This window comes from Bubalus bubalis, chromosome 1 (assembly GCF_019923935.1).
Source record: "Bubalus bubalis isolate 160015118507 breed Murrah chromosome 1, NDDB_SH_1, whole genome shotgun sequence".
Taxonomy (NCBI): Eukaryota; Metazoa; Chordata; class Mammalia; order Artiodactyla; family Bovidae; genus Bubalus; species Bubalus bubalis.
In genome coordinates, this window is record NC_059157.1 from 133,519,494 (window position 1) to 133,541,758 (window position 22,265).

The 22,265-nt window shown below is 39.0% G+C and overlaps 1 protein-coding gene across 2 annotated transcripts in view; it reads right to left on the reverse strand.

Annotated features, from left to right (window-relative positions):
• Window positions 1-670: 670 nt before the first annotated feature.
• Window positions 671-22,265, reverse strand: part of KCNMB2 (potassium calcium-activated channel subfamily M regulatory beta subunit 2) — a 303,956-nt gene continuing 282,361 nt past the window's right edge. For both annotated transcript variants that reach the window (XM_006054311.3, XM_006054310.3), the window contains exons 3-5: window positions 19,652-19,822; window positions 16,517-16,712; window positions 671-1,191 (exon numbers count right to left, since the gene is read on the reverse strand). In XM_006054311.3, the coding sequence (XP_006054373.1) occupies window positions 907-1,191; window positions 16,517-16,712; window positions 19,652-19,822 (652 nt within the window). In that variant the 3' untranslated portion in view covers window positions 671-906. The remainder of the gene's footprint in view (window positions 1,192-16,516; window positions 16,713-19,651; window positions 19,823-22,265) is intronic.

Here is a 22,265-nt window from a genome sequence, read left to right on the forward strand (position 1 = left end):
AACATGTTAATTTGCCATGATAGATTTATCCATTGAAACCAGTCCACCAGTCTTGACCAGCAAGTAAGATCTTAATTCTAACAGTTCAATTGAAATGGAATAAAGATTTTCACACAAATATCTTACTAACATAGACTTTCCTGGATTGTATTCAACATTGTCAGTTCACAGGTAATGAAACTCCTGGTAAATGTTAGCTTCTCACACAGTAGCAGGGTCTTACATGGAAAAGGGCTCTGTTCATTTTCTATTAAATCACAGGAAGAGATTATAGAATTGGTTAATGAAAACAGCTTATTTTTTGGAAATCAGTTAAAAAATCTAAAGTTATGAGTATAAAGTAATAAAAGAAAAAAATAGCTGCTGGGAATCCCCTCTTTTTTACAGTGATATGGTAGAAATACAAAGAAAACGCACAACATCCTTTAGTTAGGAAATCTGGTCCCTTCGCTTGCTACAGGGCTCAGTTTAGAGTAAGGAAAGAAAAAATATTTTTGGCTGCAGCTTTAGTAAACAATGAATGACAAAAAATATTGCAGAAATATCAAGAGATCTGACAACTCTGAGCACAGATCTTGTCCCATTGATATTGCCTATGTTCCTCCATGAAGCTTGGCAAATAAATAACTGAGCCCGATTTTGGCGGAAGGAGAGAAGGAAGTACTAGTTCCAGCATTGAACCAAGATTAAGAAAAAACCCAACCAACAAAAAACAGTTATTTCTTTTCCTGAATAATAAAGACATCATGTTTGCATATAGAACAGCTTTTGCATTATTGCTCTACGTATAAGAATATATTAAAGAACTCATAACAGACTACACATTACAAACTTAAGGTTCTTTGGTGAAGAATGAAAGAAAACAGTATTTGAGCTTTAAAGAAAATGATCTCATCCACTTTGATTTTATCTGTTGATCCGCTGGATCCTTTCACAGAGCAGGGAAAGATACTGTGTGAGTTTCACCATGGCAACAATTGCCACGCCCCCAGCCATCATACATGTTGGCCAAAAGAGTGAATGGAACAGCACGTTGGAACTGTAGAGTTTGGTTAGGATGACACTCTTCTGGTTTCCTTCCGGGTCAGAGTAGCAGGAGAAGTGTTGGTACTTCCTGAAGTTTTCCATGACAACATTCACCAGGGACATGGATTCTTCAAAATTTTTTCCACACTTAGGTATATAGGAGCACTGTGGAAAATGAGATAAACTGTCACCAGAAAATACTGTGTGTATGTGTGTGTGTGTATCTGGTACGAGGAGGGGTGTAGAGGCCAACTTAATGATCTGTGAAATAAGCATGATTTAAAAAAAAAAAATGTATTCAAACTAGTGCCTCCAGAAACTCTGAGAACTCACACACTAATTAAAACAATGCTTTAAGGTATTTGACCAAGATGTACTTTGATAGCTCATTCATATAGTTTAAATATTGATTAAAATCAAATAACTCAAGTGGATTCATTTTGTCACAACTAAGCATGGTGTTATTCTCCATTGAATATACTTTTCCACAGAATAGAGTCAGCTTTTCATCATATCTGTCCACAACTGTCCACGTAATATCAAAAGCTTCCAGTTCTCTCAGGGAAAGTAGTTTATGCTTGTCTTTTTTGGCTTGGCTTGATTATTTGCAGTCAAATCACCTTGGCCAAGAAGACAACTATACCCCTGATGAGTTGCTAAAAACGAATCTTGGAAAGTGTAGGGATATTGAATAGTTGAAGAGCTGTGATAAATAGTTCATGCCTAGTTAGCACTGACAAAGTAAATTTTTCCATAAAGCACGGACAAATAAAGCAGAATTAATTCAGTTTACTCTTAAACTAGCACTCATCTAAGAATTTAAAATATCTTTTCTTTGATCTTTTCACCTATTATCATTCTTGCTGTCTCTCTTCTATATGCCTCTCTTTTTTTCCTACGTACTTATATCCTTTGATTTCTTTCTTTGTATCTCTCTTTCCCTTTTCTGCCCTGTCCCCTCCCGATGATATTTTCCCCCTCTTTTCCCTCTTCCTGTTCTTTCTCTTTCTCCTCTCTCTCCCTCTTCTCTGGGTACAGATGGAATTAAGGAACTTTGTAGTTTTTCTTCTTATTATTTATAGATATGTTTTTGCATATATTTTCCTAAATTAAAAAGCATACTGAGTGAAATAAGTCAGAGAAGGATAAATATTGTATGATATTGCTTATATGTGGAATCTAAAAAATGGTATAAATGAACTGATTTATAAAACAGAAATAAAGTTACAGATGTAGGAAACCATGGGGACTGAAATATATACACTACTATGTAGAAAACAGATAACTTATAAGGACCTACTATATAGCACAGGGAACTCTACTCAATACTCTATAAGGATGTATATGGGAAAAGAACCTTAAAGAAGAGTAGATACATGTATAACTCATTCACTTTACCATACAACAGAAAGTAATACAACAGTGTAAATCAACTATACTCCAATTAAAAAAAAAAAAAAGCAGTCTTTGAGGAGATGAAATCTTGGTGACCCTCTTCCTTGGTCTGTAAATGAGCAGTGAAAAAACTGATATAACAATGAATCTATTTTTTTAAAAAAGTTAGGAAAAAGTGATTTAAGTCACTTCTCTGGGACATACGTGGGCCTTAGTCAAGTCTTTACCCTCTTTATGGTAAAAAAGGGTTTTTATTGCCTCCCAATAGGAAAAAAATTCCTATTCCTTGTTATACGCATTATCAAATGGTTAATTTAATTGATTTATCTGAATTAAGATGGTTAGTGACAAGATTGCTGATGAACTGGTTATTTTAATGTGAATTAGAAAACTATGCTGCATCATTAAAACACTGTTATTCTCTGTTGAAAAATTGTCATACTACACTGACTTCATGAAAAAAAACCCATATATCTTACTGAAATTACCAGTTTATAAGATGTGATTTAAATATTGACAACCATGACTTTTACAGTGTCACTGGCACTCCTAGGATTGTACAGTACTGTACACAACTCATAGGACTGTATAAATAGACACAGATGAGATGAGCTGTTGGTGAACTTCGAGGGACACTGATGGAAGCTTTGGGGCAGGATTCTGGAATTCCAGACACCAATTTAGACTTGTATATTTCATGGAAAGGAAATATAAAAGAAATGGAATGAGTTTTGCTAATGGAGTATGTTTGAATGACTCTTTTCCCTGATTCCCTGGTGGCTCAGAGGTTAAAGTGTCTTCCTGGAATGCGGGAGACCTGGGTTCGATCCCTGGGTCGGGAAGATCCCCTGGAGAAGGAAATGGCAACCCACTCCAGTACTCTTACCTGGAGAATCCCATGGAGGGAGAAGCCTGGTAGGCTACAGTCCATGGGGTCACAAAGAGTCGGACACAACTGAGCAACTTCACTTTCACTTTCACTTTCCCCCCATTTAGTGGGTATTCTGGCACCTCAATATTTTTTTTTACTGTGCAATAATTATTAGATTATTTCTCTATAAACATCAGGAAGATTCTGCAATTAGTTAAGAAAGGAGAATGTGCATACTGATATTCATTGTAAACAAGGCTCAATGTTCTCATACAAGGGCTGGTTGATAATTTCAGATTTAATCAGCTAAGAATAAATGTGAGTACACTCATAAATGTGAGTACTGCAGAGACCTGGTGCTAGCACAACATTAAGGGTCTGAAAGTGTCCCCAGGAAAGCAGAATTTCTCAGCGAGTTATAACTTAGTATAAAAATTGGCCTATGACTGCTGTGAAACAAATTTTCTACCAGTTGGATGCTTTCTGGATCAAAAGGGTTTAAAATAATAAGGGGATACCTTTATATTTTTCCTTCTTTAGAGCTGCCCAGATCATGTCTATAATTTTTTTTTAATGCTTTGATTCGGAAAGCATTAAAAAAATTTAAAGACATTTGTGGTTGAATTAAAAATGAGCCACTTTAGAATATAAATGCATCAGGCTTCTTTATATTTTGGCACCAAGAGAGTTTATAGTAGTAGTTTTAGTGGCTAACAGTACTAAGTTATTGAAATGATTTCAATAAAAATGGCATTCCATTAAAAATAGTTTTTTTCATTTCTTATGCTCTTGTGAATTGATTTGATTTTAAAATTTATTTGGATAAATGTTTATAGCCAATGACAATAATTTTGTCACTACATAAGATTCTTCCAGATACAATGAGATATAAATTATTTTTGAGACCATTTAGCAAGGCTGTAATAGAGAAGTTGCTTTATTAAAGTTTGAAGCCATCAAGGTCTCAAATGCAAGTGTTTGGACTAGCCAGATGAGGCGTGTCCCATATGGTTGGATGTGGGTCCTCATGGCCAGTGGCACTTAGAAATGTAGCTCCACGTTACTAGTGGAGAAAAGATTCCTCTGCTCTTGTGCTTTTAGCTTTTTCTAACCATGCCACCCTCCATCTTTCAGCACACATAAATTGCCTCACACTAGACTAATATTATCCCTGGAAATTCTACCATATGTCAATAATTCATTTGCTTTTATTATTGGTGAGACATTTTGTGCTTGTGAATGTATGAGGTAGTATAACAAGCCCCTGACATGTCATCAGGAGATCTGGTTACTGTGCTACTATTTTTCTATAACCAAGTTACTTGGCTTGTTGATTCCTCAGAATCAACTTCTTTATATATATATATAATACGGTTATACTATATATATAATATATATATTAAGCTATTAATGTTATATATAATTAATTAATGTTATACATAATTAATAATTGTATATATTGATGCCAGGAGGCTTCCTGGCAGGGGTGTGTGAGGGTTAAATTATGAATATGCATAAAGCCTCAATAAGTTTTTACTAATAAATTTTTTATTGAAATGTCCCATTTGTTTGTATGATCCATAAAGTCTTTAACTACATGCCCCATAGTAAAGAACAAAAACTTTAAGGATGGTAAAATGACTACAGGAACAGACTTGTTTGGTAACTCTTGTCACATGTTCCTTGTTTTTGTGTCCAAAGAGATCTGACATTATGCTAAACCCTACATTAGGATTCTATATTTCTGCTTCAAAGTATAGCCATGCATTTGTTTCTAAGACTGGTATGAATTTGGGGTAAGGATTTAGTGATCTTATGATTTCATCATTTATGTGATTAGTTTGGAGTATGTAGAATGCATTTCAACAAATGAAAATTTGAGTAAGTGATCTACGCTTAGTTGGAAAAATGTAATGTAGATTGAAAAGATAAAAATCCTGGAGTTCTTAAATCATTCTTTTTTGATGGAAAGTGTGGTCTAGGAAAATTTTTATTTTAGAGTGCATGATATATAACATAAAGGAACATAGGAATAATAATTTTATATATAGGACACTTGCAGAATACACAGAAGAACTATACAAAAAAGATCTTCATGACCCACATAATCACGATGGTGTGATCACTCACCTAGAGCCAGACATCCTAGAATGTGAAGTCAAGTGGGCCTTAGGAAGCATCACTATAAACAAAGCTAGTGGAGGTGATGGAATCCCAGTAGAGCTATTCCAAATCCTGAAAGATGATGCTGTGAAAGTGCTGCACTCAATATGCTAGCAAATTTGGAAAACTCAGCAGTGGCCGCAGGACTGGAAAAAGTCAGTTTTCATTCCATCCCAAGGAAAGGCAATGCCAAAGAATGCTCAAACTACCGCATGAACTCCTTATTGCCAAATTCAGACTTAAATTGAAGAAAGTAGGGAAAACCACTAGACCATTCAGGTATGACCTAAATCAAATCCCTTATGATTATACAGTGGAAGTGAGAAATAGATTTAAGGGACTAGATCTGATAGATAGAGTGCCTGATGAACTATGGACGGAGGTTTGTGACATTGTACAGGAGACAGGGATCAAGACCATCCCCATGGAAAAGAAATGCAAAAAAGCAAAATGGCTGTCTGGGGAGGCCTTACAAATAGCTGTGAAAAGAAGAGAAGTGAAAAGCAAAGGAGAAAAGGAAAGATATAAGCATCTGAATGCAGAGGTCCAAAGAATAGCAAAAAGAGATAAGAAAGCCTTCCTCAGAGATCAATGCAGAGAAATAGAGGAAAACAACTGAATGGGAAAGACTAGAGATCTCTTCAAGAAAATTAGAGATACCAAGGGAACATTTCATGCAAAGATGGGCTCGATAAAGGACAGAAATGGTATGGACCTAGCAGAAGCAGAAGATATTAAGAAGAGGTGGCAAGAATACACAGAAGAACTGTACAGAAAAGATCTTCATGACCCAGATAATCATGATGGTGTGATCACTCACCTAGAGCCAAACATCCTGGAATGTGAAGTCAAGTGGGTCTTAGAAAGCATCACTACGAACAAAGCTAGTGGAGGTGATGGAATTCCAGTTGAGCTGGTCCCATCACTTCATGGGAAATAGATGGGGAAACAGTGGAAACAGTGTCAGACTTTATTTTTGGGGGCTCCAAAATCACTGCAGATGGTGATTGCAGCCATGAAATTAAAAGACGCTTACTCCTTGGAAGGAAAGTTATGACCAACCTAGACAGCATATTCAAAAGCAGAGACATTACTTTGCCAACAAATGTCCATCTAGTCAAGGCTATGGTTTTTCCAGTGGTCATGTATGGATGTGAGAGTTGGACTGTGAAGAAAGCTGAACGCCAAAGAATTGATGCTTTTGAACTGTGTTGTTGGGGAAGACTCTTGAGAGTCCTTTTGACTGCAAGGAGATCCAACCACTCCATTCTAAAGGAAATAGGTCCTGGGATTTCTTTGGAAGGACTGATGCTAAAGCTGAAACTCCAGTACTTTGGCCACCTGATGTGAAGAGTTGACTCATTGGAAAAGACTCTGATGCTGGGAGGGATTGGGGGCAGGAGGAGAAGGGGACAACAGAGGGTGAGATGGTTGGATGGCATCACCAACTCAATGGGCATGAGTTGAGTAAACTCTGGAGTTGGTGATGGACAGAGAGGCCTGGCATGCTGCAGTCCATGGGGTTGCAAAGAGTAGGACGTGACTGAGCAACTGAACTGAACTGAAGACACTTGCATACCACTTAAAATTTGTTTATATATATATATATATTTCTTTCTTTTTCTTTTTTCCTTTAACATGGCTATAGGCCCTTCTTTTGTGCCTAACATATGACTACAGAGGGGCTTCCCTGGTGGCTTACATGGTAAAGAAGTTTCAAGCAATGCCAAGAGACCTGGGTTTGATCCCTGGGATGGTAAGGTCCCCTGGAGAAGGGAACAGATACGCACTCCGGTATTCTTGCCTAGAGAATTCGATGGAAAGAGGAGCCTGTTGGGCTACAGTCCATGGGATTGCAAAGAGTTGGAGACAACTGAGCAACTAACACTATGACTATAGAAACCTAGCAAAACTCTGAGGCAGCCATTCCGGGGAAGATTTAGACTCATATCTTTCTTCTCAATCCTGAATTCTGTTAATAAACTTATGTACTTTCCCCGATCTCTTAAATTCTCTTTAGTATTGAAAATACAGAGATGGCCCCACAGCATGACCTTTCATCTTCCAGCTGAGGAAACCTGGGTCCTGTCACCTTCTTCTGACTGTCCTTTCCCTTCCAACAAAGATCCAGCAACTGCATCTCCTCTCCCGTTCTTTGGAAAAGAAATGAAAGTTTTTGTTTCTTAGCCTCCCTTACCAGAATCTTTCACATGGATAGAGTTATTTTTATTCTTATGATGGACAGAAGTTTTGAGAGAGTACCTGTTGGGTGTTTGCTTAGACATGCTTCACTAGGCAAGTGTGAAGCAAAAAGTGACAGGCCTTCAACCCAAAAATAAAAGCCATGGGGATGAGTGTGGGCAGTAAGAGGGGGATGTTTGGCTGGACAGCCTCACTGGTCAGCCTCCTTTCCCTTATGACAGTAGGAAGGGAGCTGTCAATCCTCAAGATCACCTAAGGGAAAGGGTTTGTTCTCCATTTGTTCTTTTATTAAAAAGGCAGTGTCTTATTTCAGAGAGGATTTAAGTTTAATGAAATCTAATGAATACTTTTTGAGTACCTCTAAAGTACCAGGTTGCATGCTGGGCATAGGCATGAAAAACATAAGCAATTTGAAACAGATCATTAGAGAGAAATAGGACAAAGCTGGGAGGAATGAAATGGGACAGCAATGAGGCTGAAAAGGCTCTCAGTAAAAACTCTACACTTTGCAGAAAGGGACATGAAAGTGAAAGTCATTCAGTCGTATCTGACTCTTTTGGATCCCATGGACTGTAGGCCACCAGGCTCCTCCATCCATCAAATTCTCCAGGTAAGAATACTGGAGTGGGTAGACATTCCCTTCTCCAAGGGATCTTCACAGCCCAGGGATTGAACCTGGGTCTCCTGCATTGCAGGCAGATTCTTTACCCTCTGAGCCACTAAGGGAGACTCTACACTTCACTGAGGTGGGCCACAAATTTGCTGTCAGAACTCTGTGGTATCTAGGGCATGCTGGTTCACAATGCCTATGAGATATAAACAAAAGCATTGCTTGTGTGAAACATAAATATTCTTGGTTCTGAAGTCAGATAGGACTTCTTCAGTGTCCTCAAACAATGAATGCTGTATACATGTTTATTAAGCATACATGGTGTGCCAGGCTTTGTGTTCTGTGCTGGAGAAGGGGACATAATCCCTACGTTAAAAGGATGTAGAGATGCCCAACTGTCTGTCTTGGAGCACTCTGGCCCACAGGGATATTCTGAACTTTTGAATTCTTTGAACTCTAGTGATGGACAGAGGAGATGAGAGAGTAAACTGGGATGTTATTTTCATTCCCGTTTGAGACTTTTAAAAACTGTGGCAGATTCATTTTGATATTTGGCAAAACTAATACAGTTATGTAAAGTTTAAAAATAAAATAAAATTTAAAAAAAAAAGTGAATCTCACAAAATCTAGTGTAGAGTTTAAGTTTGCATTTGTAGTATCTGCTTGATTTTGGCAAGTGGGACTGTTTGAAATGTTTCGCAGAGGAGAGGAAAACAGTATTCACAGTCTGCTATGTGATATGGTTTCCTGCAGCATTGAGACACAGGTCCCTCAAGAGAGGTTTTCCTTTTCTGTGTTTCCCAGAGCTTTTACATTTGTTATGGCATTTCTGCTTGATGTGGAGTAGACAGGAAGCTTAAAAGACCCAGGAAATTCACTAATGAAATAGGATCTGTGTGTACCCTCAGGATTAGTCAGTAACCACAGTAGATTGAACTGGGGAGCGTTCAGGTCCATGATATGTCCAATTAGGCCTTGAGAAAGTCAGATATCAAGTCTGACCTTGCCCTTCACCCTGGTCCTCTTTCTCAGCAATGGAAAGAATTAGGTTCATTTTCCAGGTTTTTCTTCTTGATGCTCAGTGCAAGCTGTTTGTGGTAACAGTCTTCCCTCCATTTCTGCATAAAGATGCCCTTAGCTGTGCAACAATTCACTTTTGGTGAGTAGTGACTAAATTTGGTCAATCACAGAATCATTTCTGAATCTATGGTACACAGGCAGTTTCAGCAAATATCCAATAAATATTCCTAAGTTTAAGGTCCTAATTATGGGGATGTCGTATGTCAAATTTCCAGGCACATTTCCCCCCTCTCTTTGCAGGGTGCACATCTGTCTAATATCCATTCTGTGCAAACTGGTGTTGAGTATACAGTTTTGTCCCTGGGGAACACAGATGGTTCTCTTCCTTGCTCATGGCCTTTTACCTGATCCTAAACACCTCTTGACATATGATGGGATGGCGTGGATTCTCACCTATTCACTAAAATATACCATCAGAAGGGTAAATATTTCATAGAATTTATAATTTTTAAAGCTCTTATCTTTACTCTCTCAAGAGAATGTGCTGTTTTGCTTTTTAAGAGATATCATGTTGAGGTAAAGAGATTTAGTTTTAATTCAGACCTAAGTTGTGAATGTGTGACTTTGCAAAAATTATTTCATTTTCTGAGTTCACCTTCATTTTGTGAAGCGGTGATGGTAGTGGTACCTAATATGTGGGATTGCTGCTGCATTTAACAAGTGAGTTCATATAAAATATTTAGCCTTATACAGTGCCTGGCATATTGTGAGCTCTTGATAAAATATGGCTATTATTGCTTTAGGAGTAGGGTTTTAGTCAGGATTAAATGAGATGATCTTTGTAAAGTTCTCAGCATAGTGCTGGCACATAGTATATGATAGACACTTAATAAATGTGGGTCCCTCTTTTTCTCTCATGTAGATTCTCAACCTCACTTTATTTCTTCCCTTTTATCCTTATCCTACTAAATGCTGTGCAGAGGAACTCAGTGCTTACAAGCGTTGATTAAAATTTTAGAATCTCCCAGCATTCAAGATAAGAGCTAAACGAAATGGAAAACAGTGGTTCTGGCACTGTTTGGAGACTTTTAGTTGTCACACGTGGAGGAGGATGATACTAGTCTTCTAGGGGGTAAAAGCCAGGAATGCTGCTAAACATCCTACAACCTACAAATCAGGTCTCCACCCTTCTCTCACAGACAGCAAAGTAATATTCCACCCCAGATGTTAGTAGTCGTGAGGTTGAAAAATTCTGGTCCAAATATGTATACTCTCTGCATGTGGGGAAACCAGAAAGCTTCAGAGTGGGTGACAAAATGAAGGATGATGTTGAGTTTGGAGCTTTAAATAATTGGCTAATTCATACAAGTTATTCTCCACTCAGAATAGCTGTCTTCCTTATTATAATTATATACATACATGTATATAATATGGTATTGTGCTTGTGTGTGTGCTAAGTTGCTTCAGTTGTGTCTGACTCTTTGCAACCCTATGGACCCTAAAGTAGCCCTCCAGGCTCCTCTGTCCATGGGATTTTCCCAGGCAAGAATACTGGAGTGGGTTGCCACTTCCTTCTCCATGGGATCTTCCTGACCCAGGGATAGAATCCCCGTCTCTTACGTCTCCTGCGTTGGCAGGTGGATTCTTTACCACTAGTGCCACCTGGGAAGCCCATATAGTATTATACTACATATCAAAAATGGATATATTTTCTGGTTTTGCACAAAAATTCATTTGAAATATTCTCTTAAACCAGATGGGCACTTTGGGGGATCCCTGGTAGGTAAACAAAGTTTTAACCTCTCAAAGGAGATCAGCATTGAGAAGTTTAACAACCACAGTGAATCAATACTCAGCCACTGTTTATGATCCCAGTGGCAGCCTTGTTGCCAGGAGAGGCAGGGGCCCTTGAACCTACTTGCAGCTCCTAGAGCTTGTTAGCCAGTCAGTTGCTCCACCAGAGCATTCCAGCTTATCAGCTTAGCAGCTTCAGTTGTACTAGTGACAAGAGGTTGGTCACTGGGCTTAAAAGCTAAAGAAAAAGAATATATGAGAGAGTGTGAAAATTTAAAAATAAAATCCTTTTGAATCTCATTCTATAAAGAAGCAGAAAGCTTGACTGATATCTCTTTGCCTCCTGTTGTCTCAAATCAAACATTTTCAGTAGTGTGCTTTATGTATCAGTAAAACCATGCCCATTCCTTGGTAACTATAGGAAAGGTTACTATTTTTGGTGAGCTTGGGGAATAGTAATAGGAAGGAGAGGTGAAGATGGAGAATATTTTAATTTTCTCCCCAGGAATATTCTGTATGTTTCTCATGCTACCTTAAGATCATGGTTTAGTGACCTTTTGACATGGTAATAACTGTATTTTCAATGTATGTATTATGCTTCTAATCAAAGGCAGAGGACAGCTAACCAGAGAGTGAAGAATCACTGGGCCAAGAAGGTGGGCCTACTGTTCCGTGTTACCTTTCCCCTTAGAGTGTCTGTTGATTCTAAAAGGGACTGAGATCCCAGAAGGCTGGATGGAATTTTTGATAGCCTTGTAGAGCTAGGGGTAGGAATTATCATTCAGTTCAGTTCAGTTCCGTTCAGTCGCTCAGTTGTGTCCAACTCTTTGCGACCCCATGAATTGCAGCACGCCAGGCCTCCCTGTCCATCACCAACTCCTGGAGTTCACTCAGGCTCACGTCCATCGAGTCAGTGATGCCATCCAGCCACCTCATCCTCTGTTGTCCACTTTTCCTCCTGCCCCCAATCCCTCCCAGCATCAGAGTCTTTTCCAATGAGTCAACTCTTCGCATGAGGTGGCCAAAGTACTGGAGTTTCAGCTTCAGCATCATTCCCTCCAAAGAAATCCCAGGGCTGATCTCCTTCAGAATGGACTGGTTGGATCTCCTTGCAGTCCGAGGGACTCTCAAGAGTCTTCTCCAACACCACAGTTCAAAACCATCAATTCTTTGGTGCTCAGCCTTCTTCACAGTGTGGGCCCATATTCACTTGGGTTGGAACAGTTCAAGGCTGCATCCTAGGAATCATGGTCAACCTGAAGAAGACAGGTCCTCACAGGGACTTCAGCTCAAACTTGAATATTTCAGTTTATGTAGTCAGAATGAGGTGATCATGATTTGTAGCTAGGGGCCTTGCAAAAGCAAATGGAAATAAGTTTTGGAAAAGATGACATCATGACATCAAACTAGGCTTAAAATTGTTTTTATAAATATTTTTTCAGATACGATGTCTGACCTCTAATAAAAAATAGCCAGACATTACAATGCAGTGTGAAAACAATCAAGAAACAAAAAACAGAAGAGGCCCATAGGGTCTTCAGATTTCTTGAAGTCAACAAAATAAACTTTAAAATAACTACAATTTTACTTTTTATGTTGAATTTAAAAGACAAAAATTAGAATATTGCAGAAAACTAGAAAGTATAAAATAAGGTTGAAACAGGTATTCTAGAAATGAAAAATACAGTAAGAGAAATTAAGAGCTCAATGGATTATGGGTTTAATGATAGATTTGTCAGAGCTGAGGAAAGAATTGCAAATCAGAAGATAGGTCAATACCTAGAAAGAAGCACAGAGAGACAAAAGGAGGGAAAAATACTAAAGAGACAGGAAGTTATACAGGGGATATAATGAGAATGCCTAACATGGTCCATTGGAGTCTAAAAAGGAGAAGCAGGAAAGAATGAGAGCAGAGGAAATAATGATGAGATAATGACTGAAGACCCCCTAAAATTGTCAAAGAACATCAAGGAACGGCAGGAGAGGCCCTTGGAACACTAAGCAGGCAAGATAGAAATAAATGTTCACTTTGGCACATAATAGTAGTTCAACTGTGAAGAATTAAAGAAAATAATCTTTAAAGCAGACCAAGATTACCTTCAAAGAAGTAGCAATTAGACTGAGAGCTGATTTCCAAATAGTTATAATTCTTACCAGAAGACAATGGAATGTTTTCAATGTACAGAAACAAAAAAACAGCCAACTTAGAATTATATACTCAATGAATAGAAACTTTGAGAATGAAACGAAAATATTTTCAGACAAATGAATACTTTCAGAGATTTCTTTAGAGAAGATATTGTACTAAATATTAAAGGATGTTCTTCAGGAAGTAGAAAAAAATGATCCAGATAAAAGACCAAAGATAAAAGAAGGAATGAAGAATAAGGAAATGGAAAATGATGGGGACGCAACTAAATAGATAACTATGATATACAATCGCCGGAGAAGGCAATGGCACCCCATGCCAGTGCTCTTGCCTGGAAAATCCCATGGACAGAGGAGCCTGGTAGGCTACAGTCCATGGGGTCACGAAGAGTTGGACACGACTGAGCGACTTCACTTTCACTTTTCACCTTTATGCATTGGAGAAGGAAATGGCAACCCACTCCAGTGTTCTTGCCTGGAGAATCCCAGGGATGGGGGAGCCTGGTGGGCTGCTGTCTATGTGGTGGCACGGAGTCGGACACGACTGATGTGACTTAGCAGCAGTAGCATATACAAAAGCAATATAATATCTACAAGGGCTTAAGGTACATATAGAATAAAAATGATGATATGTAACTTGAAAAGAGAATAAATGAAGGTAAAATGTTTTAATAACCTTTATTAGTCAAGATTTCAAGTTGTAATGACTAGTTAAACACTAAAAGAGCAGTAACAGAACAGATAACTTCCAAGAAAATAGAGGGGAAAATGGAATCATAAAAATAATCCAGTGAGGAAAGGGTGGTCTTTTCATAAAAGGACTTGGGCAAATGATTGTCCATATGAATAAAAAGAAAATCTAGAAACTTGACTCTTGCATGAAAATCAATTCCAGGCAGATTGTACTCAAAATGTGAAAGAAAAAAAATAACATTTCTAGAAGATAATTTGGGAGAATGGCTTTATGACTTTTGGATGCTGCTGCTGCTGCTAAGTCGCTTCAGTCGTGTCCGATTCTGTGTGACCCCATAGACGGCAGCCCACCAGGCTTCCCATCCCTGGGATTCTCCAGGCAAGAACACTGGAGTGGGTTGCCATTTCCTTTTCCAATGCATGAAAGTGAAAAGGGAAAGTGAAGTCGCTCAGTCGTGTCCGACTCTAGCGACCCCATGGACTGCAGCCTACCAGGCTCCTCCGTCCATGGGATTTTCTAGGCAAAAGTACTGGAGTGGGGTACAATTGCCTTCTCCAGGTAAAGACTTTTTAAACAGACAGCAGGACAGTCAAACGATTGAAAAAAAGAAAGAAAAGGAAAGAAAGAAAGAGGAAGAGAAAGAAGAAAGAAAGGAAAAAAGAAAAAAATAAATATTGACAAGGACAAGATTCAGTTGCACTAAAATTAGAAACTTCTTTCATTCAGATACATCATTAAGAGAGTGAAAAGATGACATTTCATATCCAGAGAAGATATTTGCAATACAACAATCAAGGAAGGTTTGCATTTAGATTTAAAGAATTCCTATAATGAGTACTAAGAAGAAACAATCCAATGGAATCAATTCAATAGAAAACAAGGGACTTGAACAGACATTATACAAAAAAAGATATTCAAAATGCCAATAAATGAATGAGAAGGTGCTTTCTGATGGCGTTAGTCATCAGAACCGTAAGGTTCTGATTTCTGCAGTGCAGGACATGTTTTATTTCTTTGCTTTCATAGTAATTACGTAGGGGATCTCTATAGGTGCTTAAGCTGCACTTTTTCATTTCTTGCATGTCTCACAGTTAAAAACAAGGTAAATAAACTAAACAATGACCTAATATCATGCTGACAGCAGACAAAATACTGGTTCTAAAATTTTAGCAGAAACTTTCTATGATAGTTTCACTCCCAGTTTATAGCTTACATATTGCATTCACAGGGCTGTACTAATAAAACATCAAGACAAGAAAATGGAAATATGTTTCAGTTTTTCATGTCTATTCAGTTTTGGCCAATTTTCAGTTTCTTGGAGATTTGAGAATTTTATAAGTATCCATAATTACAGGTCAGTTTTTATTTAAAAACTTGACTTGAGGGATCTCGAAAAACACACATTTTGTGGGAGAACTAGCTATGTATATTTGTAGAATAGGATTAAGACTGGTATCGTTTATGTTCTTTTCCACAAATGAAAGGAATCAGAGCTGACCTTGTGTCTTCAGAGATATTTGCAAGAACTCTTTAAAGTTAATGTAACCAAAAGGCAAGGGTTTCCTTATTTGTGTTAATCAGAAAGCAAATACTATGTTCTAGTACCATGCTCCACAGCTATTGAGTTTTATCAATACATATAATCTGTATCATTTAACTGCTGATAATTGTAGAGTTTTTACAAGAAAGACTAGAGTTGTGAGAGTTGATCCTGGTGACGAGGGCCAATTGTCCTATTAGAGAATGGCATCAGGTTGTCTTGGCTTATGAAAGTACTGCTGCCATAAATCGAAAACACAATGTATTTAACTTAAAATTGATAATGGCAGGTTGATTCTGCCGACACGTTACTGGTTATCCCAGACCTTTTAAATGCAAGTTTTATTTGCAGCTTTAATGCAGAGATACTAAACATTTAACAGGTGCACTTGAATATATTATTGCTGGAAAATTCAGCCTCGATGAACCTAACATATGTGAAGAATTAGGCACAGGCACACGTACTGTGACCATGGGTTGAAGGTCTTGCCTGTGCTTTGCTGGGCACTCTCTGTACTCTCTTCTCATTCTCACAATGACCTTGCAAGATGGTCATTGTTATTACGTTTTTAGAGAAGAAGATGGGCTCAGAGAGGTTAAGTTACATCTCCAAGACCATAGAACTAAGTGACAATGACCTTGGGAAAGCAAAATACAGTTTAACTCCATGGTTCCCAGGTATATGACAAATACCTGTTGGGTTTTTTTTTTTTTTTGGCTTATATAACTCCAATTAAGCTGCACATTTGCTTTGAAAAATTTAATCTATTTGTGTATCAATAAGGATGTGATGTTTACCCTTCTAAATGGATGTACAGGCTAAATCTTCACTGCTACACAATGGGGACTGGTTTGACCATGACTTGCACAGAAAATAAATGTTTCTCAAGCAAGAGTCAAGTAGTGCAATGAACTCTGTGACTGGATGAGGCAGGGTTGACTTTGTAGTGGCATGTTTGCTTTGAAATGCTGGCACAGAGGAACTACAGAGAGAGATGAACTGGTGTGGAGCTACATGAGGGTGAACGAGATGCAGTGTGTGCCAAGCTCCTACCTTCTGATTGATTTTTATTGTCTCTTCTGTGTGGTAGAGAAGGAGCTTTTCACCGGAAGAAGTCAGGTTAACATACACCTGTAGGCAGGGATACTGAGAGAGTTTCCAGCAGTCCGGACCACAACTGAAGGAGCAGTTAAATGTTTCTGTGATGGACGCATTCAGCAAGGTGCACTGAGCCTCCTCGGTCCATACACTACACAGAGAGGAGAAGAGTAAGAACAGATGCCAAGGGCACAGAAACTGAAAGCAGAGGAGATCATTTGTCAGTTCCTTGACCTGAAGAATCTTCCAAATCTATAATACAACCTACTTGTAACGTGTATGCCTTTGCATAGAGCAGCTTTGTCAAAGTGAAAGTTGCTCAGTCATGTCCAACTCTTTGCAACCCAATGGACTATAGAGTCCATAGTATTGTCCAGGTCAGAATCTGGAGTGGGTAGCCTTTCCCTTATCCAGAGGATCTTCCCAACGCAGGGATTGAACCCAGGTCTCCCACATTGCAGGCGGATTCTTTACCAGCTAAGCCACAAGCTAACTACAATATAAACGTAGATAAACTTTGCCGGCATCTGAGAACTTTTCCAATGATTTCTATCAAATATAGTATCATCTTTTCCAATGCTTGATTTAAATTAGATTTTTTTCCTTATAAAATTCACCAGTAAGGGTAAGGCAGCATCTTTTTACATCAGAGCCTGTACCCACCCTGCATTTCTACGTTGTAACCTGCTTCCTGTCATGCCTTGGTCCTCGCCTCACAATGCCTGCCTACTTTGCAGGCAGAGAAGATGTAAGGGAGAAGGGGAGGAGAGATGAAGGAAAACTGGAGGGGCTTAAGGTCTGGTGTGATAGGTGAAAGGACAATGATGCATTTCTTTAAGGTCTTCCTAAAAATGGAGAAAAGATAACTTCGCCTTTTGATTATACCAAGAGCCATCAGTTATTGTACCCCTTTCATCCTAATTGACGCTTTACATACATTATCTTTTTTGTCTTATATGTTGGATATGAAATTCTTTTAAAGGAGAGTGAATTGACGGTCAGAGAAGTCAAATGCATGCAAGGACACATAGCTATTAGGTGGTGGAAATTGTGACTCCACCCAGTCCTGTATTTCTCTAAAGCCCAGGCCCATTGTGTGGTACTGCACTGCTTCCCCACAGTGGAAAAGAGGCTATTATATGAGCTTAGCGGATTCCTATCCATGTCCTGAGACCTCTCAGGTAGAAAGATTAAACAAACAAACGAAGAAAACCCCTCGAGCTGCCCATTGGTCAGCTTTTCATTCTAAACTATTTATAATTTTATGATCAAGAGTAATATTTGTGATTAGGAAGTAATGTACCCAAAATCGATGTTTCACTTCTGGATATAAACTGATTACCAGAGTGATTAGAAAATAGCACGTTTCTTTGCAGATTAATAGCTCTTCTTTTTGCTGGATGTGTGTTAATAGGGCCCCCTTTTCATGTCCAATTTTGTACAGAGCCAGGATTCAAGCCCTGACCCCCTCTGGTGTGGCAAATTTTCTGGGGACTTGAGTGGTCAGATTTTGCTTATACAAGGAAGAAAAAAAAAGTCTTAGATGGTGCTAAGCATTTGTGAGTATTGGAAAACGGTTTTCGAATCAGTGAACTCTGTGGCCTGAGACATCCATGCCTTCACTGAGAAGGAGTAGAGCTGAAAGCATCAAAGAAACAGAGTAGAACAGCCATAAATGGGAAAGATGATGCCTTAATTTTAGCAAATTACTGTGTTTCAACTAGATTTTGCTTCTAAAATGAAAGTATTTATTTAAGTGGGGAAATGAATGCCACAAAATGGTTTGATTCTCTTTTGGATTGAAACCTCAGTTTTTCATTTGAAAGGGCCTCATTTTTTTAAACTGAAGCATCATGAGACTTTCTTGATTAGTTAAGCAATGCTGGGCTTTCCCATGCTCAGTGTCCAATATGGACAACAGCTAGAAACACTGGGGAGTTTCGTGGCTTACTAAGGGGGAACACACGTGCCAACTCAGTGTTTGTCTCTGTATCTATTTGGTAAACCCAGGGGAAATACTTAAATAGGAAAAGTTCAAAATCTGTTATTTTAGAAAGTGCAAAGAATATCAGATTTGAGCTCCTTGCGATAATGTAGAGGGGTGGGATGAGGTAGGAGGTGGGAGGGAGATTTTAGAGGGAGGGGATGTATGTATACCTATGGCTGATTCATGTTGATATATGGCAGAAATCAACACAATATTGTAAAGCAATTATCTCCCAATAAAACTAGATCATTAATTTTTAAAAAGTGCATAGCAGTGTTTTTCAGCCTGTTAGAATCACCTGGGGAACTTTAAAAGTTACTGGTGACTGGGTCCCACTCCAGACCAATTAAATCTGACATTATGGAATGATGGTGGTGGGGCCTGGTTGTCAATATTTTAAAAAGATTCTCAGGAAGTTGAAATGTGCAGCTGAGAACTGCTAGCGTGTGGGGTGATGGAAGAGAGGGCTGTGGAGGAAAAGGAACGCGGGTGGAGAATGGACAGAGGTGTTAGGAGCCAAGAACAGGGATTCTGAAATTAACAGGATGTAGGTTTGAACCTTGGCTCTTCCTGCCAAATACTAAAGCTGGCTCACTAGTAAAGAATCCGCCTGCTAATGCTAGAGACCTGGGTTTGATCCCTGGGTCAGGAATATCCCCTGGAGAAGGAAATGACCATCCACTTCAGTATTCTAGCCTGAGAAGTCCCATGGACAGAGGAACCTGGCGGGCTCCAGTCCATGGGGTTGCAAGAATTGGACATGACTTAGTGACTGAACAACAATAATGACACTGCATATTAGATCTTTCTTGAACCTCAATTTTGCTAATTTTATGAGTATATATACACTTACCTTATAGAATAGTTGTGAAAATTTAAAAAGTAATGTACGGCAAGTCCCTGGCACATAGTAGGTGGTTTACACATAGAGCTATTTTTATGATTATTATTAGATAACTTCACTGACAGTAGTATGTGCCAGGCACTGCTCTAAGTGGTTCATAGCAAAGAAGGTAAGAAAGAGGACCTCGGAATTGGTAAGCTGTGTGGGAGGATGGAGAAGGAAGACTAAAGACAGCATCCCAAGCCCCCAGGGGTGTTACCTCTGCATGTATGAGCGCAGGAGTGTGATTCCCAGAAGAAAGTACATCATGATGGAGCACACCATCATGGCCAGTCCCAGGAGAATGGCCCGGTCCTCTCCTGCTTTCAGCGCTGTGACAGTTTTCCTTTTGTCCAGGAGGTCGTGGTCCCTGATTTTTTGGTAAATATTTCTGAGGTTGAAAATAATACAGTTTTACATGAAGTTCACAGTTAGTCAGTACAGCCCTAAAGAATAAGTCTCTGCACAGGCCTTCCCAAGGCAGAGAAATCGAGAGGGGCCCTCCAAACCTGCCTGAGTGCAGTTGGACCCCAGCACGTGACCACTGCATCCCAACACATACACACGCCCAACCCTGAGCAGAAACAAGTCTCCCGTCTTTACTTGGGGTGTATGTCTAGCTGTCAATACTTTTTCTTTTTTCTAAGTCTAAAGAAAGAAAGCAGTGCCCTCAGTTGTTTAGATAATGCTTTGGGTTTGTTTCCTTTGCCAACCCCCAGCTGATCATCACTGATCTTTCTATAGCCCTAATACCTAATGGAACATTACTTCAAATAAATGGCAACATATATCAGGAAACTATCAACTTAATGTTTTACTTTCCCTCAGTAGTAATAGACAGAATTTATTCTGGTTAACATTCTTAAGCATAGGGTTGCTTAGAGCTCTGTTGACTTGAGATTTGTTAGAAATGTGGAGACGTCCAGTGGCGACCCAGCCTTCTTTTCTTGTATGGTAAACATTTAAGCAAGTTTACAAAAATGTCAGTCAGATCAAGGCCAGACTCAAAAAGTTTGGATAGTTTTATTACTATCTGTAAAATTTTTCGATGATTAAAAGAACAAAACAGATTGGAGTCACTGTCTCCTAGTTCGAAACCTGATTTCATGGCTTACTAGCTGTGTGAGCTCTACAACTTCCTTATTCTTTCTAATTCCTAGTTCCTTGAAAAGTGGATATAATGTGTAACTACACTGTTATGGCTAAATGAGATGACATAAGTAGGTGGAGAATGACTGACTTGAAGTATTTAACAAATGTTCCCATATAAAAATGGTGTGGGGAGCTACAGCTTTATGACATGGGCATCAGAACATCCCAAACTGCTGTTCTTCTCCAAAGAATTCCTAAAAGACAGAATGGCAAAGGAGTGAATGAAGTAAAAAGCTTCTTAGTGGAGGGTTGAATTTGAAAGTAGGTCTGAAGGAGAAGGCAGAAAAGAAGTGAAAAATTGCTGGAGGTGCTGGCTGGTGGGAGAGAGATGGGAAAAGTATAGGCAGGAAGGCGGGGATTCTGGGAAGGCAGGAGACCAAGGAGCCATGGGGATCTTTTCCGGTTTCTGTTTTGAGAAGGGAGCTTTGGATTTTAGGGTGCAGGACTGAGTTTGGTGGGGGAGTGGCCAGTTTTCAGGGCCCGGGAACAGAGAGGAGGACAGATAGAATGATGAAAATGAAGGAAAAAACTCTTATGCCATTTTTATTTTAATCCTCAGATGAAAAGTCAACATGCATGAGACAGACTTCAGATTTTCCTTTCAAATTTTCATGACAAGTCACTCTGCTTGCTTGAAAAAGAACTAGAATCCAATGTGGAACTTTGCAGAGGAGGAAAGAGATATCTGTTATTTGTATAATTGTATGTATATTTGGGGCTTCTATTCAGCTTCATGCTCCAGGATGGCCTTACTGGAGTTAACAGCAGGCATACATTCTGGTGGCATGTTCATTCTGGGCTGGTTGTTAAGATATTTTGATTCCCTACAGAAGGGTAAGAGCACCCACATAGCATGTCTCCAAAAGTGTTTAAGGAAGAGTATATATTAATTTTCTTTGGTGGCTTAGATAGTAAACAATCTGCCTGCAATGCAGGAGACCTGGGTTTGATCTCTGGGTCAGGAAGACCCCCTGGAGAAGGAAATGGCAACCCACCCAAGTATTCTTGCCTGGAGAATCCCATGGCCAGAGGAGCCTGGTTTGCTACAGTGCATGGGGTGGCAAAGAGTCAGACACGATTGAGTGACTAACACACACACATATCAATCTGGTTACTGGAGTAAAAAATTAACCAATTAGCTTATTGTCATTATTATTTAAAAGTTTTCTTCATGATATAGTTTATACAAATTTTTTCCTCGAGGAGTGGGTCCTTTGTAGTAGGAGGATCATAGCTGAATAGAGGCCTTTGTTCCTCGTCTTTTCATGGCCATGTCTTCCCAGCTCCTCCCTACTCTCAGTCACTCTTGGCCATTCTTTCTCCTCATCGAGAGGGTGAGGAAGAAGCTCTGAGAGCCTATCATTTTCATTACTCTCCAGCTCCCAAGCCCAGTGCTTCTGGACAAGCTGGTTTGCCCTGCCTCTGACTTCCACAGACTGGCCACCACACATTCCCTAAGCTTCCCCATTCTTTTCTGAGATTTTATTTGGAAAATATAAGATTTATATGAAAGCTCTTAAACTTTATTCTCTATGAACCTGAATAAAAAAAAAAATCCGTGCCCATTCATCTAAAGCCAGACTTCGAAACAAGAAAAGGCAGTCTGAATGGCTTCAAAGACCTACTGTAAAATAATAAACTGATGTTACTTCCCTGTTGTTATTTATCAACATGTATTTAAT